Genomic DNA, 17920 nt, shown 5'->3' on the forward strand with positions numbered 1-17920 from the left:
CACTATGTTAAATAAGAAGTGTGAGAATGGACATCCTTGCATTGTTCCTGGATCTTAGGGAGAAAGCATTCGGTGTTTCACCCTTAGTATATTAGCTGTAGGTTTTTGCAAATGCTCTTTATCAAGTTGAGGCAATTCCCCTTTATTTCTTTTTTTTTTTAATATATTTTATTGATTTTTTACAGAGAGGAAGGGAGAGAGACAGAGAGTTAGAAACATCGATGAGAGAGAAACATCAATCAGCTGCCTCCTGCACATCTCCCACTGGGGATGTGGCCGCAACCCAGGTACATGCCCTTGACCGGAATTGAAGCTGGGACCTTTCAGTCCGCAGGCCAACGCTCTATCCACTGAGCCAAACCGGTTTCGGCTCCCTTTTATTTCTAATTTGTTGAGTTTTTAGCAGGAATGGATGTTAGATTTTGTCAAGTGCTTTTTCTGCATCAATTGATACAATCGTTTTTCTTCTTTAGCTTGTTAATATGGGAAATTTAGGCCATTTTATAAAAGAGACATTTTACTAAAAAGTCAAATAACTAAATTAAGTGCTGTATCTGATTAGTCAAGTGAGATATTTTGGTGCTTTCTGTTTTTATGTAAGAACTTAACCACCCTCACTCCCACATCTATGCCATAGTCAAGTCCTATGGCATATCTGACTGATCAATCAAGAGAATATTATATCAAACTAGAGGCCCGGTGCACGAATTCGTGCATGGGTGGGGTCCGGCTGGTCCGCCTGAATCAGGGCCAATCAGGCCAGGCCGGCTGGGGGGAGGGGCCGTGAGCAGTTGGTCAGCCGGCCCCACCCCCAGGTTGAACTCCTGGTTGAACTTCCGGTCAAGGGGACAATTTGCATATTAGCCTTTTATTATATAGGATTTTAATCTAATGTGTCAAAGTTAAAAATGCCAGTGACAGGTTTTGGACTCATTTCCAACTTATGAGGCATTACTCACTTAACTTATACATTAAAAGGCATTTATAACAAGGGTTAAGAGCTCAGTTCTGCCACTTTATCAGCTGTGTGATTTTAGGCAAGTTATTTAATTCCTATGTAACTATTTACAACATAATATAAAACAGAAGTACTAACTTCTGTATAAGTGTTGATGCATAAAGGCTTACTTAAGTAGGAAAGTAAGAGATCAAAGAGGTAAAAGTAGACAAAAAGGTTAAACAAAAAGAGTTAGATCTTTCGAGTTTTTTTGTTTTCTAGTTTTTGTTGTTAATCCTCACCCTAGGATATTTTTCTATTGGTTTTTTGTTTTGTTTTGTTTTGTTTTGTTTTTGTATTGTTGTTTTTTTTTTTTTAGGTGGAGTGTAAGAGAGAGGGAAAGACAGAGAGAAACATCCTTCCTGCATGCACCCCGGGCCAGGGAGGAGCCTGCAACCAAGGTACGTCCCTTGACCAGAATCAAACCCGGGACCCTTTGGTCTGCAGGCCGATGCTCTGTCCACTGACCCAAACCAGCTAGGGCAATCTTTCAAGTTTTTATTAAGCAATTGCTCTATATAAGTTACTATGTAAGGTTATATGGTGCAAACAACCAAAATTCAATACCACTCTTCAAGAGTTGCAGAATTTGGTTGTGTGGGAGAAAAAAAGAAAAAAAAAAAAAAAGAGTTTGAGGCCAGTAAAACAGTACATATTAGTAATGAGCTTTACCCTCAATTGATAGGTCAATTTCAGTGCTATTCAAAGTATGGTCCTTGGACTGACTAAAGGTCTTTGAAATATCTGTTACAGGTCTGCTATAAGATAGGAGTTTGTGCCAGAAATCAACTATGAAACTAAATATGCTTTAGTTCTGTGATTTATTTAGGCAGAAAGACTTCCTTGGTAAAGGAAGCAGTGCCTTGTTTAATATTCTGACACAAGTCCCCTAACTTATCCCAGGACTTCTGAGTAGCACTGTTCTATATCTAAGATGTTTTTCATAAAACTTCAATAAATGATTTAAATATAAGCAAAATTTTAAGATATCATCATTCAATTTAATTTCTGAATATTAACATTTAATGAGTGACAATGACATGTCCAGAATCTGACTAAGAATTTTGGGATGACCTGGGAGGGAGACTTGGGAATATCTAGGGTGGGAGTGGGGGGGGTGGTGGCGGTGAACTGGTTATTACCTTCATTTTAGAAGTGTGTAATCTAATAGAAATGGGGAGAGCTCATCTATGAAACTCTTGGAAGTAGCTCTATTTTCTTGTATTTTCAAGAATCTCAATGTCAGTAATGACACTGTGATTTTCTATTCAACGGAGATACAGAAATAGTAAGGCTGAAGTCAGAGTTAAATACTCTGATGATAAAGAGTAGAGGAATCTTCTCTTGAAGGGCTCTCCACACCTCTGTAGAATCATATCAAAAGCAATTAAGCATTGTCTGAAGTCTAGGCTTTGTTTCAGGAAGGATTGGTTCACTTTTTGCTGCTTATGCAGGGAATCCTGACATGTGAAATAAGGGACTGCTTGAGATTTCTTTAGTAAATTTTATTTTTGGTCGTCCTATAGGATGTTCAGGAACTAACTGTGGTAAGTGAAAAAGAAACAATATTATCCAGAAGAGATAAGAGTCTCTAAATTAACCAATGTGGATATTAAAAATCATGCTCTGCCCTGGCCAGGTTGCTCAGTAGGTTAGTGTGTCATCCCGATATGCCAAGGTTGTGGATTGGATCCTGGGTCAGGGCAAAAACGAGAATCAACCAATGAGTGCAGAACTTATGTAAGAACTTAACTCTCTCTCTCTAAATCAATAAACACACACCGACAAGCAAGTATTTTTAACTCTATAAATTAACTACAGAAGGTAGTACAGTCATAGAGGGAAGAACAAATAACAAATATAAGTAAATAGTTTAAAAAATTTAGAAGCATACTAAAAGAGCTAAAAAGCTTAAAACAAGGGGAGGAGTCTGAATAATACCAAGACCAATATAAAAGTTTTATAGTTGTATTCCAAGCATGAAATGTTAAGGAAAACCAAAGGCCCACATTTGGGGATAATTACTTAACTTCAATTTTATTCTTATTGCCTCTCTTAAGGAGAATGATCTTCAAATGATGAATGAAAAGCCAGACACAAAAGGGCACACACTATTCTATTTATACTAGAGGCCTGGTGCACGGATTCATGCATTGGTGGGGTCCCTTGGCCTGGCCTGTGGGGATCGGGCCAAAACTGGCTCTCTGACATCCCCCAAGGGGTCCCGGATTGCGAGAGGGTGCAAGCCAGGCTGAGGGACCCCACCGGTGCACAATCGGGGCGGGGAGGGACTGCGGGAGGGCTCCAGAGCGTGTCCAGCCCATCTCGCCCAGTCCCAATTGGTTGGATCCCAGCAGCAAGCTAACCTACCGGTTGGAGCATCTGCCCCCTGGTGGTCAGTGTGCGTCATAGTGACTGGTCAAACGAACAGTTGGACACACAGCATATTAGGCTTTTATTATATGGGATAAAGTTCAAAATATGGAAAATAATTCATAGTGTGACAAACTAAGATAATGGTCTTTGGGGGAAAGTAGTAATCCATAAGGGGCCTTAGGATACAGGTAATGTTCTTGATTCAGGAGCTGGTTACACAGATGTGTTCACTTTGTTAAATTCATCAAGTTGTACACTTAAGATGTGTTAACTTTTTTTGTATGTATGCTATATGTTAATAAAAAGTTACAAAGAAAAAGAAATGCTAAGACCAAAATGTTAAGATTGGCAAGGAGCTCACTTTACTCACTGTTATTAGGTAGGCTAAGGCTTAGTTCACATCTCTGGTACAAGTGACCCAAGGATATGAAAAAACTTAAAAATATGACTGCCCAAACACTGTTGTTAATTTATAAGTATCCATGAAGAAGTTAAGTAATTGAAAGAACACTGGAATTAGCAGATACTTTTCTTTTCCTTTTTTATTTTAAAAAAATATTGTGAGAGTATTACAGATGTCCCCCTTTTTCCTCCCTATTGCTCCCCTACACCCAATTCCCACCACACTCCAGGCCTTCACCACCCTACTGTCTGTGTCCAGAGTTAATACATATATGCATATAAGAACTTTGGTTAATCTCTTCCTGCAACCCCCTCACTAACTCCCTCTGAGATTCATCAGTCTGTTCCATGCCTCTGATTCTATTTGATTCATCAGTTTATTTTGTTCATTAGATTTCTTGTTCAGTTATTTTGATTTTTAGATTCAACTGCTGATAGATAAGTATTTATTGCCATTTTTATTATTCATATTTTTTATTTCTTTCCTTCCTCTTTTTCTTCAAGAATACCCTTCAACATTTCATTTAATACTTATTTGATGATGAATTCCTTTAGCTTTTTCTTGTCTGGATAGCCCTTTAACTGACCTTCATTCAAAATGATAGCTTTGCTGGGTAGAGCAATTTTGGTTGTAGATCCTTGCTTTACATGACTGAATATTTCTTGCCACTCCCTTCAGGCCTGCATAGTTTCTGTTGAGAAATCAGCAAACAGTCGTATGGGTGCTCCCTTGTAGGTAACTAATTGCTTTTCTCTGGCTGCTTTTAAGAGTCTCAATCTTTGTCTTTAACCCTTGGCATTTTAATTATGATGTGTCTTGGTGTGGGCCTCTTTGGATTCCTCATGTTTGGGACTCTGCGCTTCCTGGACTTGTTAATCTATTTCTTTCACCACATAGGGGAAGTTTTCTGCCATTATTTCCTCAAATAGGTTTTCAATATCTTGCTCTCTCTCTTTTCTCTTTCTGGCACCCCCATAATGCAAATGCTGGTATACTTGAAGTTGTCCCAGAGGCTCCTTACACTATCTTAATATTTTTATGTTTTTTGTTTAAGTAATTCTTTATTATTGAAAGTATTACATATGTCCCTCTTTCCCCGCCATTGACCCCCTCCAGCTATCTTGATATTTTTGGATTCTTTTTTCTTTTTGCTCTTCTGATTGGGTTTTGTTTTTTTTTCATCTCATATTCCAAATCATTGATTTGATTTTCAGAATCTTCTACTATTGAATTCCTGTAAATTATTCTTTATTTCAGTTAGTGTATGCTTAATTTCTGACTGGTCCTTTTTCATGTCTTTGGAATTCTAAGATTCTTGTGAGTCTCACTAAGTCCCATGAAGCTATCATTAAGATCCTTGAGCAACCTTATAACCATTTTTTTGACTCTGTACCCAGTAGTTTGCTTGCTTCCATTTCTTTCATTTGTGACATGTTTCTTTGTCTCCGCATGTTGGCTGCTTCCCTGTGATTGTTTCTATGTATTAGGTAGAGCTGTTATGTCTCCTGGAATTGGTAGGGTGGCCTGTGTAGCTTCCCAGTCACCTAAGCTGGGCCTTCTAGGTTCACCCCTGTGTAGGCTGTGCACAGTCTTGTAGTTGAGACTTGATTGCTGTTGGTGTCACTGGGAGGAGTTGACCTCCAGGCCAATTGACTGTAAGGACCAGCTGCATCTACAATGAAGAGCTGCTGTGTACCCCTATGTATCTGATATGGTCTGAAGCTATCCACCGGGTGCACTGGCTCTGGGGCTTCTGGGGAGGTGCAAAGTCAGCTATTGCTTGGGGCTGTCCAGCAAGAGCTACAGAGAGATCTGCAGATGGCTGCTATTATATTGGGTTTGGAAGTGCCCAGACGAGGCCTAGCTGTGAAGCAAGACAGGCTGGTGCTAGTGCTGGGCCTTCAGTCTCTTATTGATAGGTTTGGGGCATGCTGATACCAGCTGCTGCTTGTTTGAGAGATTTTAGAAAAGTCTGAAGCCTGAACCAGGACAGACCATTTATATGGAAAAGCTGCTGCAAACAGCTTCGGTGGGGCTTCAAATTGGATGGGTCGGGTTCTCAGGGAATCACCAAGGTGGAGTGAACAGTGTGGGGTACAATGATGAAAATTCAGATATGGCTGCCAGTCAGCACTGCAACGGGGGAGATTCCAGCACAGGAACAATGAACCCTGTCTGGGAGAAAGCCACCCCCGAGTTCTTGCCCTGATGGCAGACAATCTAGTTCCTCCCCATAAGCCACCACCTGGTGCTAGAGCTCAGAGGAAGTGGGACCGTGTAAGTTCATGTGTCAGCCCTTTAAGAGGAACTGCTGGGTCTCTAGGGGCCTCCTTGTCACTCAGCCACAATCCCCGCTGGTTTTAAAGTTATAGGGATGTCTCTTCCCAGCTCTGAAACCCTGAGCTGGGGGGTCTGTTGTGGGGCTGGCACCCCTGCTTCTCACAGGAGGCCTCAGTAGCCGAGATAAGAAAAAAATGTCACACCTGGGTGTCAGGCCTATCTCAATATACTTTCTTTACTTCTCTAGTTGTAGGACTTTCATTCAGCCACATTTCAGGCAGTTCTGAATGATGGTTGTTCTGTATTTTACTTGTAATTTTAATGTGATTGTGGGAGGCAGCAAGTACTGGTGTTTACCTATGCTGCCATCTTGTTTCTACCCCAGCTACTTTAAGATTTTATAAAAAATGGTGTATTTTTATGCTATGTGGTCTTAGAGATGACCACTAATTTGCCATATTATTTTCATTATTCAAGTTATACAGAATTTTAACATCAGAAAAAATATCCTCATTACTTTTCATTACATGTAAATCATCCTTACCTTTCGTAGTTCAACTGTCACTTCATTTCTGTGTCTTCGCATTGTCTAAAAAGAAAAAGATTACATTAAGTATCTAAATATTGATACTGTTCATATATAAATTAAGATCTTAGGCATTTAAAAATTTTTTAAATTTTTGAGGTAATTTATTCTTAAGAATTAAGGATTGATCAGTTTTAGACTTTAAATAAACTAAAGGAGGGTTAAAAGCCAAAACTGTCTATGTTACTGGATATCTTGGTTAATTTTGTAGGGAGTGAGGAGGTGTGGCTTGGCTGCCTTTCCATTCCCCTTTCCTAACTGCAACCAGGCTACTATAGAGAACTGTATACTCTCCCTTGTGTAGTCATGATAGAACTGCCTATTAATGAATCTCTACTAGGTTAAGTAGGGCATGAGACTCAAACACATGAACAGAACTCTATTCCCCATAACTCTGAACCCTGAGCTAAGTGGGAAGGAAAAAAAAGCAGCACTGGACCAGGCATAATGATGCCTATGTCCTGGACTTGCTCTATTTCTAGTTATCTGGTGTGCCTATTCATAATTATGAACTACCCCATATTTCCCCAATATATTATGGTTTTGCTTAAGTCAGCAGGACTGGTTTTTGATGTTTGCAACCAAAGAAATCTATCTCAAACAATTCACGTTTTTAAAAAGAAAACAACTCACTGTCATGGCCTTAAAACCACATGAAAATGAAAATAAGTTTGGGAAGATATTTTGTATCAAAAGGTAAAAAGTACCCTTCTAATTCCCTGTCTTTACCAGGCACATCTTATCAGCAATTATTGAAATGATTAGATATCCTCTCTCCCCATGATGTACTGATATAATGAACTAGTGGCCCGGTACAAGGATTTGTTCACATTGACAGGAAATTAATTAAAAGAAATATTTTAATATCGCTATTCGCCCTTTCTCAATAGAAGTGTCAACCAAATTACGATTGACGATGACAGATCAAAACACACATGTGATTGGCGCCAGGGAGAGCTATATATATATATATTATAGGTAAACTTGCTTAATTAGACCTGCTTTCTGATTTAGTTAAAATTTTTCCAGCCCAGTGAAGTACCCCAACTTCTCTTTCAGGTAATTGTCAGCAACACTGCAGTAAATGTCAACACAAAGCAGATTACTGTAGATCATGCAGGGAGAACAAAGGGTAAAATATTTAACTGCAGCAGTGTCTGACTATATTCTGCAGAGTGAGAAAACCTGAAGTCATTTTCAAGGTCCACCATTTCTTACTGCTTTTCAGTTGGGTTAAGTTTCTAAACTTTCTAAATCTCTGTTTTCCGGCTAATGAAAATAGGATTTCAGCGAGTCTACTATCTACCTACTCCACAACTTCTGTGAGGATCAAGTGAGATGAGGCATGGGAAAAAACCTCACAGACATTTGGTTAAAGTGTGAAATGTTTGCACCTGGCTATAAAGCAAGTGGTGTTCCTGGGTTGAAGAAACTGCAAGGAGGCTAGTCGTCACTAGGGAGAGGAAGCTGGGCATTGCTATGTGACATCATTACCCAGTGCCCCAGCCACCATTTCTGGGTTAGGCTGGGCTGTGGGCTGCATATTGCGCCAAGGGGTCTCAGCACCATTGGCTGCAATTTGGTGGGCTGTTGCTCCGGGGTGGTGGCGGGGCCTGTGTCCCACTTGGGGGAAGCCAAGTGTTGCTTTGTGGGTGCAGGGCCACAGTGCTGTTTCTCTGTAAATGACCAGTGCGCGTCACGGCAGTTCCTGCATTGAGCGTCTGCCCCCAGGTGATCACTGTGCGCCACAGCATCTGGTTGGACGGTTGGCACTTAGCATTAGTCTTTTACATATATATATATATATATATATATATATATATATATATATATATATAATTTCATTACATATACTAGAAGCCCAGTGCACAAATTTGTGCATGGGTGGGGTCCCTTGGCCTGGCTGGCGATCAGGGCCGTGGAAGGTTGGCTGGGGTGGGGGGGAGGAGAGTGAAAGAGAGGCCATGGGAGGTTGGCCAGCTGCCCTGATTGGGGTCATCGGAGCTGGGCGGCTGGGACCACGGGAGGTTGGCCGGCTGAGGGGAGGGACCACGAGGTTGGCCAGCTGGCCTATTGGGGCCTATCAGGGCAGGCCAGACGGGGGGAGGGACCACAGGAGATTAGCCGCCCATGGGAGGCTGGCTGTGGGAGTGCACTGACCACCAGGGGGCAGCTCCTGCATTGAGTGTCTGCCCCCTGGTGGTCCGTGCATGTCATAGCGACCAGTCGACCGGTCATTTGGCCACCTAGGCTTTTATAATTATAGATAAGTATGGTAAAATTATATTTTTGGAATAAAGACTACATAAAGGTTACATGCTCACGGTATATTATTTTAATACTAGTGGCCCCATGCACGATGCACATTGAAAGGAAATCAGGAGCCCATGCCTGCGTGCCTGGGGAGTTTCCACATTCCCATGAAACACCGGGAAGTCGTGTGGGGAGTCTGTCCTCCTCCCTGCAGCTTCCTGAAAAAATATTTCCAAATGTCCCTTCTGCAGCCAGGGTCACACCTTGCCAGCCAGGAGGTCCCCAGTGGACACCTTGGGCCATGCTGGACGCTTTCCACAGCTTGGAGCCGGATAAGAGCCACTCTGAGGTGAACAAATTTGGGGGGCTTGGAGGGGGGCAGGGGTGCTCTGTTGCCCATGCCCCCACCCTTCAGATCCATCTCTCTCTGACTTTTACCCCAATTGTCAGCCGCTACCTTGTGGCCAATGTTATATTGCTGCCTTCCTCTGTAGCTCCAGGGCAATCAGTAAGGGATTAGATTCCATGCCCACGGAGAAGTACCAGGAGCCTGGAGGCGATATCAGGCTCATCCTGGTTATCCTGAGTGTCCTCGCTTCAATCGTTCTCCGGAGATTGTAACTGCAGGCTTATGAGGTTCAAGGGATGTAGCAGTGTGCTAAGCAGCAGGCGGCCAGGGAGGAGCCTGAGCCAGGGTCGGGCACTGCACCACTCCCGCATACCCCAGCCACACTGCACTTGCCGCCGGCGCTCAGTAGCGCTGCTGCGGAGGCGGAAGAGGCTCCCACCTCTGCAGCTGCACTTGCCAGCCGTGAGCCCGGCTTCTGGCTGAGCGGTGCTCCCGCTGTTGGAGCGCACTGTCCACCAGGGGGCAGCTCCTGCATTGAGTGTCTGCCCCCTGGTGGTTAGTGTGTGTCACAGTGACTGGTCGACTGGTCGTGCGGTTGTAACAGTCACTTAGGCTTTTATATATATACTAGGGGCCCGGTGTACAAAATTCGTGCACTGGAGGGGGGTCCCTCAGCCCAGCCTGCGTCCTCTCACATACTGGGAGCCCTCAGGGGATGTCCTAGTGACGGCCTTGGGAAGCGGGCCTAAGCCGCAGTCTGGCCTCCCTTTGTGGGAGGCGACTGGGCTGATCAGGGAGGCGACCGGGCTGATCAGGGGAAGGCACCAGCCCCATCACCCCGCTGCTGCAGCCACTGCCAGTCACCACAGCCACCAAGGGTCCCTTCACCATTAAAAAATGACAACTTTCTTTAGGCCTTTCAAGATGTGTCTTTCATAGGACATGACATTTCTTTATTATTTTTTTTTATCCTCACCTGAGGATATGTTTCCATTGATTTTTAGAGACTGTGGAAGAGAAAGGGAAAGACAGAGAGAAACATCAAAGTGAGAGGAACACTTTGATTGGTTGCCTCCTGCATGAGCGCTGACCTGGGCCCCAGCCAGGGAAGAGCCTGCAACCTAGGTACATGCCCTTGGTCACAACTGAACCCAGACCCTGTGGTAGGCAGGCTGAGGCATTATCCACTGAGCCAAACCGCCTAGGGCAGGATATGACATTTCTTAGCCCTCCAGCAGCAGACCTTCGTTTTTTTTCGCCAGGAGTGTGGTGAAAAACCCTAGATCACCTTTCTGAATTCTTATTACCCAAGTTACTAAGAATATTACCAGTGGCATACAGGGAGCTTAGCAATGAGCGGTCAGAAAAGATGTTTCCTCTGTAGTTCACACCGATCTCTGGCTCGGCCCCCCGCCCCTGCCTGACGCCTCGGCCAGAGACGTCGACACCCATCACCCTCTGATCACCGGATTGGCCCCTCGCCCAGGCCTGACACCTCTGGCCAAGGCGTCAGGCCTGGGCAGGGGACCCCAGACCCCTCCAATCGCCAGCTCTGCCACTCGCCCAGACCTGACGCCTCTGGCCCCGGCTTCAAGCCTGGGCAGGGGACCCCCATCTCCCCCTGATCGCCGGCTTCGCCCCCCGCCCAGGCCTAACGCCTCTGGCCGAGACTTTAGGCTTGGGCAGCCCCCCCCGCCACCCCGCAGCTCAGATGGCCGGCTCCACCCCTGCCCAGGAGCCCCCTAGCTCAGGCCCTTTCTACGCTGCTCAGGGCCCACACAGGGCCTACCTCAGAGTGACCTGGGTGCCGATGATGTTCCCGGACCCAGGCCGTTGAGTGCCTATGTATGCAAATTAACCACCATCTTTGTTGGGTTAATTTGCATACTCATCTGATTGCCTGGTGAGCATTGTGGAGTGACACCAATTTGCATGTTTCTCTTTTATTAGTGTAGATAGATACTGCCAGATTCAGTATGCTACTATTTTATTTAATAACTAGAGGCCCAATGCACGGATTCGTGCACCAGTGGGGTCCTTTGGCCTGGCATGCAGGGATCGAACTGAAACCGACAATCCGACATCCCCCGAGGGGTCCTGGATTACGAGAACGTGCAGGCCAGGCCGAGGGACCCAACCGGTGCACAAGTCCGTGCACTGGGCCTCTAGTATGCATATAAGATCTTTGGTTAAACTCTTCCTGCCCTACCCCCTTCCCTCTGAGATTCATCAGTCTGTTCCATGTTTCCCTGCCTGTGCACTGACCGTCTGCCCCTTCCCTTGGTGGTCAGTGCACATCACAGCTACCGGTCAAATGGTCAAGGGTCACTTAGGCATTTATATATATATATATATATATATATATATATATATATATATATATATATCCTTTTGTTATGGTATCTCTGTAAAGTTTTATTAAACTGCAGTGATAAATTAACACCCTTTTAGGGAAATAAATCCCATGGAAACCAAATTATGCTGAAGTATTAATATAGATATAAACTTAAATATAGACCAGTGATGGCGAACCTTTTGAGCTCGGCGTGTCAGCGTTTGAAAAACCCTAACTTAACTCTGGTGCCGTGTCACATATAGAAATTTTTTGATATTTGCAACCATAGTAAAACAAATATTTATATTTTTGATATTTATTTTATATATTTAAATGCCATTTAACAAAGAAAAATCAACCAAAAAAATGAGTTCGCGTGTCACCTCTGACACGCGTGTCATAGGTTCGCCATCACTGATATAGACATATATCAAATGTAAATAAAACTGCCAATCAGCCCTGGCCAGTGTGGTTCAGTTGGTTGGAGCAATGTCCAGTACACCAAAAGATGATGGGTTCAATTGGCACGTGCCCAGGTTGCGGGTTCGAGCCCCAGTCAGGGCAGCAACCTATCGATGTTTCTTTCTGTCCCTCCCCCTCCCTCTCTCTCTCTCTCTAAAATCAATGAAAACATTTCCTCATGTAAGGATTAAAAACAAGCAAAACCCTGCCAAACAAAATTCAAATTAGCAGCATTCATTTAATGTGATGGGATGATGCACTGATAAAACTATTATCATTAATATGGTTCAACAGTAGAAAGAAAGAGCTTTGAATCTAATTTTATATGTAATATGTTTTTGTGTTTTGACTTCAATACTATTGATACAGAATATTTTCTGTATAAATTCATCATATAAAATGGTAATAAATGTTGAGCAATCTTCAAATACCAATATTAATGAAGTATTACTTGATAACTCTGTAAACTGTCTTTATTCACTTGAAGATTAGAACTGCACCATTGTTAAAATTTGCCTATATGAATAGCCAATCCAACTGTTACTAGAACTGAGAAGAAAAAACATGTTCATTGGAGTAACTACTACATTTAATTATTTATGAATTGTTATAAGATGGTACATAACAACAACAAAAAGATCCAGGCAGCATATCCTTTCCAAAATATGACCAAATTATTGCTATACTGTAAATCACATTCAAATTCTTCAGCAAAGCCCTAGCTGGTTTGGCTCAGCAGTTAGAGTGTTGGCCCACAGACTGAAGGGTCTTGCTCGGGTTCAGTTCCACTCAGGGACATGTACCTTGGTTACAGGCTCAGTCCCCAGCCTGGGTTGGGGCGCATGTAGGAGGCAACCAATCAATATGTCTCTCTCACATCGATGTTTTTCTCTCTGTCTCTCCCCCTCCCTTCCATTCTCAATGGAAAAATATCCTCGGGTGAGGATAAACAACAACAAAAACCCTTCAGCATGGATATAGTTGAGTTAACTTTTAAAGTACCCTAATATTAGGAATCCACACTTCAGAAGTTGTTAGCATTTTAAGCATCTATATCAGGAGTTAGCTCCCAGTTAGTAAGTGCTTTGCTGATCAACATCTGAATTTAGACACTAGTTTGTTAATTAGTAAAGATATGTTGATACCCTTTTACTGTGGAACAGAATTGTTCAAGATATATGGACTGACGAGGAATATTGTACAGGTGCCTTGAACCGTACCTATTTGCAGTCTACTTCAGAGAAGTGTTCGAGTCTAGGTTTCCCTTTGATAGTGTGTCCCACCCCTTCACGGAGGATTCTGGCACCTAATCCTAGTCAGATCTTTGTGGTATCTGCTTATGGCTGAAGTTTTATTGCAAGGTAGTAGTCTAGAGTCTAAAAGGGCTAAACTCATAGAACAAGCTGCATGGCGTTTTGTGATTGCTTGCTAATACGTTTGTATAAGTAGCAGAATTTTGTCTATGGCTTGTTTTATAATAACTCATTGGTAATAAAAATTCTAAGGAAAAAACATCTATTATCCTCACTTATCTCTAATAGTTAAAGGTATCCTATTCATCCAAATGAATGTAAATGTAAACCATATGAGTGTAAATGGCCAAATGGCTTAGGTCTGTTAGCAGCAAATACTTCTGAGTTAGTCATGACTTACTCTGTTCTCTGAATCATAGCAAAAGGCTCCATCTTAGGCCCTTTCCTGCCTTACATTCTTCCCAACGGATCTCATCTACTCTCATGTCTTCAATTATTGTTTGATGACTACTCCCAAATACCTATCTTTAGTTCACCCCTCTTACCTGAGCTCCAAATCTGTAAGTACAATATGCATTCACTCAACAAAAATTTATTGAATTCATCTAAAATTCAACAGGCAATATGCCTGCAATTAGGAGACAAGTAGATGAGTCTAGGACAGTGGTCAGACAACTGCAACTTGTGGGTCAAATCTGGCAAGCAGTTTCTGTAGGATCTGCCCAGAATGGTTTTTATATTTTTAAGTGATTACATTATACATGATATTAAGTATCTACATAATACCTTATTTTTGTTTCTTGGTTACTGAAGCCTAAAATATTTACTATCTGTACTTTGAAGTAAAAGTATACCGATCTGCACTCATGCAGTTGTGGACAAACTGATTGAGGAGTCTGTCTGGGCGGGGCAGCAGACTTGGAAGGGTTGGCTCACCAGCTCTCTTGAACAACTGCCTTCTTTGCAGTGGGAGGGTGAGTGGGGAGTGAAGGAGCCAATGTAAAGGACGCGGGGTCAACTCTGCTTCTTCTGGCAGTGTTAAGAGGGGTAATCGTCAATCAACTTATTGAGCACTACTGTGTGCCAGACACTGCCGAGGCACTTTGGAATGGTGACTTCTGCTTCTATGGGAGCTTGCAGTGTAGACTGGAAGGAAGCAACTGAGGCATGGAGAGAGCTGACATTTCACAAGACTATCAGACAGAAGAATACCATGAGCAAAGATACAAAGGATCTGTCCAGAAATGGAGTGGGCTTCTTGGCCAGTCTAGTCCAAGGGATGTGCAGCAGGAATGTGTGAACTGAGCCTGGAAAAAATGATCCCTCCTATGGCTCCTAACAGGACAACTCTCCCTAGTCCTGGGGCTGGGGAGCAGCTGGAAGAAATTCTCACCCAAAACCACCTACTCTTCCACAAGTATTCCCAATATTAGGAAACAGTATAACCAGGGTAAGTTGCAAAATCCCAATCCTGGGAGATCATCCAATTCTACTCACACTCTCATTCTTTGACATGCATCTAGTCACCAAAATAGGACCCACTGCCATGGTCCTAGACTAAGGCCACTATTATCTCACCTGAATAACTACCAAAGCCTCCTAACCTATCTCCTTCTATGCACTGAATCAATTTCCCACAATGCAGAGTGTTCTTTTTAAAATGCAAATCCCTGTTGTCTCTCAATAAAATTTTTAATGTCTTGGATTCACCCCTTCCAAAGTCACCAGGACAGCCAAACCAGAGCCCCATGGACAAAATCTGTAAGATTGGGTGACAAAGTATCCCCCAAAGTTCTCAAATACAATCAGGGCCTGGTTAAATCACCAACTATAGACTCACGTGGTATCAGCATGTATGAAGAAGGAAGCAGAAGGGCAAAAGTAATAGGGCAACTAAAGGGCTTGAGGACAGGAGAGCTCAAAATCATGAATCACTAGAGGTTAGAAGGGCTATCTATATATATAAAAGCCTAAGCTACCGAATGACTGAACGACCCGGAATGACCAGTCACTATGATGCACACTGACCACCAGGGGGCAGATGCTCAATGCAGGAGCTACCCCTTGGTGGTCAGTGCGCTCCCACAGCAGGAGCGCTGCTCAGCTGAGACCTGTCCCAGAGGCCCACCAGCCTGGCGGCAGCCACTCACTCCCTCAGTAGTCTTGCAGGTCCAATCTCCAGAGAACAGGCCAGGCACTGACGGACCAGTGCCGCCAGCACGATCCCAACAGCGCTGCCGGCCTCCTGGAAGTCGGCCTTGGGCACTGTGGCCACTTACCCTCCCTAGATGCTCTGCAAGTAAGAAACAATATAAAAGCGACCGCCAGATGGCTACCCACAACTGGCACGAAAGTCAGGGGGACAGATCCGGATCCCGGGCCTGAGAGCATCCCACTGCCTGCCCGGAGGGCTGATCACATCCTGGTCCCCCCCCACCCCACTCGGGACCCCACCTGTGCAAGATATGCACCAGGCTCTAGTTTAATAGCTGCAAATGGAAGGGACCTTTTGCACATGCCAACATTGTAAGGTATGATGAACCTAGACTCAAAAATAAAGTTCCCCTTCCTGGACAAAGTGTTCAACTGAAAAGAAACTTCTGGGAGTAAGCAAGACAGGCACACTGTGGCAAAGGAAAGAGAGGGTCTAGGTAAAAGTGGGTTAGTGAGACAAAGACAAATCTCAAAAAACAGGAAGCCATCTTTTCTTGTATCACTTTGCAATAAACAACAGAAGGAGGTCTATAGTGGTAAAGCTACAGAAACTATCCTGACCCATCCATTGCTCTGAAAAGTTCAGGAAAGCCTATTATAAAATGAGTAACAGTGAAGAACTGGGGTCAAATCCCATGCCATAAGAAAACCTTGTTGCACTCCAACACCATCTAATGGAAAACAAAAGAAATATTTCCACTTAACCTACCGAATGGTTAAAAACATCAAGTACTGAAAAAAGATTTCAATCCCTCAAATGCCCAGGTTGAGAAATAACCCATCAAGTACCATGAATAAGCAAGGTAGCAAGGTAGTTTAGAAAGAAAATTAAAAATCTCCAGAAAATAAACAAAGATATGGAAGACTGCCAATTAAATGACAAAGAATTCAAGATTGCAGTTCTGAAAAAAGCCTCAGTGAGATACAAGAAAATTCTGGCAGTCCAAAAAGCTCGGAACTTTATCAAAGAGATTAACATAACACCATAGAAAAGAATGAAACAGAAATTCTAGAGCTGAAGAACTCAATAAATGAGATGAAGAATGAGTGAGAGAGCTTAGGAAATAGAGCAGACTTAGATGGAAAAAAGAATTACCGATCTTCAAGATAGAAATCTACAAATGACTCAGGTAGAAGAGAGAAAACTGAGAGTAAAAAAAATATCCAAAAAACTCTACAGGAACATTCTGACTCCATTACAAAGAAAAATATAAGAATAATGGTATACCAGAAGAAGAGAGGGAGAAGGGAACAGAGCCTATTTAAACAAATAATAGATGAGAACTTCCCATACCTATAAAAAGAGCTGGACCCTCGAATCCAAGATACTAACAGAGCACCTAATTATCTCAATGCAAAAAGACCTGCTCCAAGGCACACTATATTAAAGCTGTCAAAAGTTAATAACAGCCAAAGCAGCCAAGGAAGACTATAAGCTATAAAGGAACCCTCATTAAAATATCATCAGGTTTGCCGAACCGGTTTGGCTCAGTGGATAGAGCCTTGGCCTGCGGACTGAAGGGTCCCAGGTTTGAGTCCATAACAACCGAACACTTGACCAAACATCGGAAGTCAGTGCTGGGTTGCTGTGGCGACCCAGCACTGACTGCAGCCGGTGCTGGCGCAGTGACCCAGCACTGACTGCTGAAGGGGCTGCGGTTCAGGCCCGGAGAGAGGTGTGCCAAGAGAGAGGCAGGGTCTGATCTGCAGCCTCTGTCGCAGCCGTTGATCAGCTGTTGCCTTTCTCTTTCTCTCCTAGCTTCACCAGCAGCCCCGCCTCTGTTTCTCTCCAGGCCTCAGTGGGGACTGCTGATCAGCCCCGCCTTTTTAATCAGGCCTAGAGATAGGCCCAGAAATGCTGACTGGCATTGAAACTGACCAATCAGAACCAAATCTGGGTGAAGTGCCAGGAGCCAATGGCTGCCTAGGAGGCGGAGCTTTTGGTGCTGACTGGCGTAGAAAACAACCAATCAGAACCAAATCTGGGTGAAGTGCCAGGAGTCAATGGCTGCCTAGGAGGCGGAGCTTTTGACGCTGACTGGCATCAAAACTGACCAATCAGAACCTAATCTGGGACCACTTTGGCAGTATAGTGCATATGGCTGGCAGTATAGTGCATATGGCTGGCTATCAGTCCAGATTTAGGGATTATGTGTTTTTGTCTGCCAAGAGCATCTCCTCCTGCTGAAAAAGGCTTTCCTCTCCCATTTAAGCAATCCTATCCTATATAATCTATCTATACTAATAAAAGGGTAATATGCTAATTAGATCGGGTCGACCGGCCATCTTCTGGATGTCCGACTTCCTCCCGGACAAAACCATCTTGGTGGGGGCTGAGGCAGAGGCTGTTAGGGACAATCAGGCCAGCAGGGGAGGACAGTTGGGGATGAGATCAGGCTGGCAGGGAGGGCA

The 17920-nt window shown here is 43.6% G+C and overlaps 1 protein-coding gene across 4 annotated transcripts in view; it reads right to left on the reverse strand.

Moving 5' to 3' along the window:
- KPNA3 (karyopherin subunit alpha 3) overlaps positions 1–17920 on the reverse strand; it is a 108144-nt gene that overhangs the window by 48883 nt on the left and 41341 nt on the right. For all 4 annotated transcript variants that reach the window (XM_006083550.3, XM_023748681.1, XM_023748677.1 and 1 more), the window contains one exon: positions 6601–6645. In XM_006083550.3, the coding sequence (XP_006083612.1) occupies positions 6601–6645 (45 nt within the window). The remainder of the gene's footprint in view (positions 1–6600; positions 6646–17920) is intronic.

The sequence above is a fragment of the Myotis lucifugus genome, unplaced genomic scaffold (genome assembly GCF_000147115.1).
Source record: "Myotis lucifugus unplaced genomic scaffold, Myoluc2.0 scaffold_7, whole genome shotgun sequence".
In the NCBI taxonomy this organism is placed as follows: Eukaryota; Metazoa; Chordata; class Mammalia; order Chiroptera; family Vespertilionidae; genus Myotis; species Myotis lucifugus.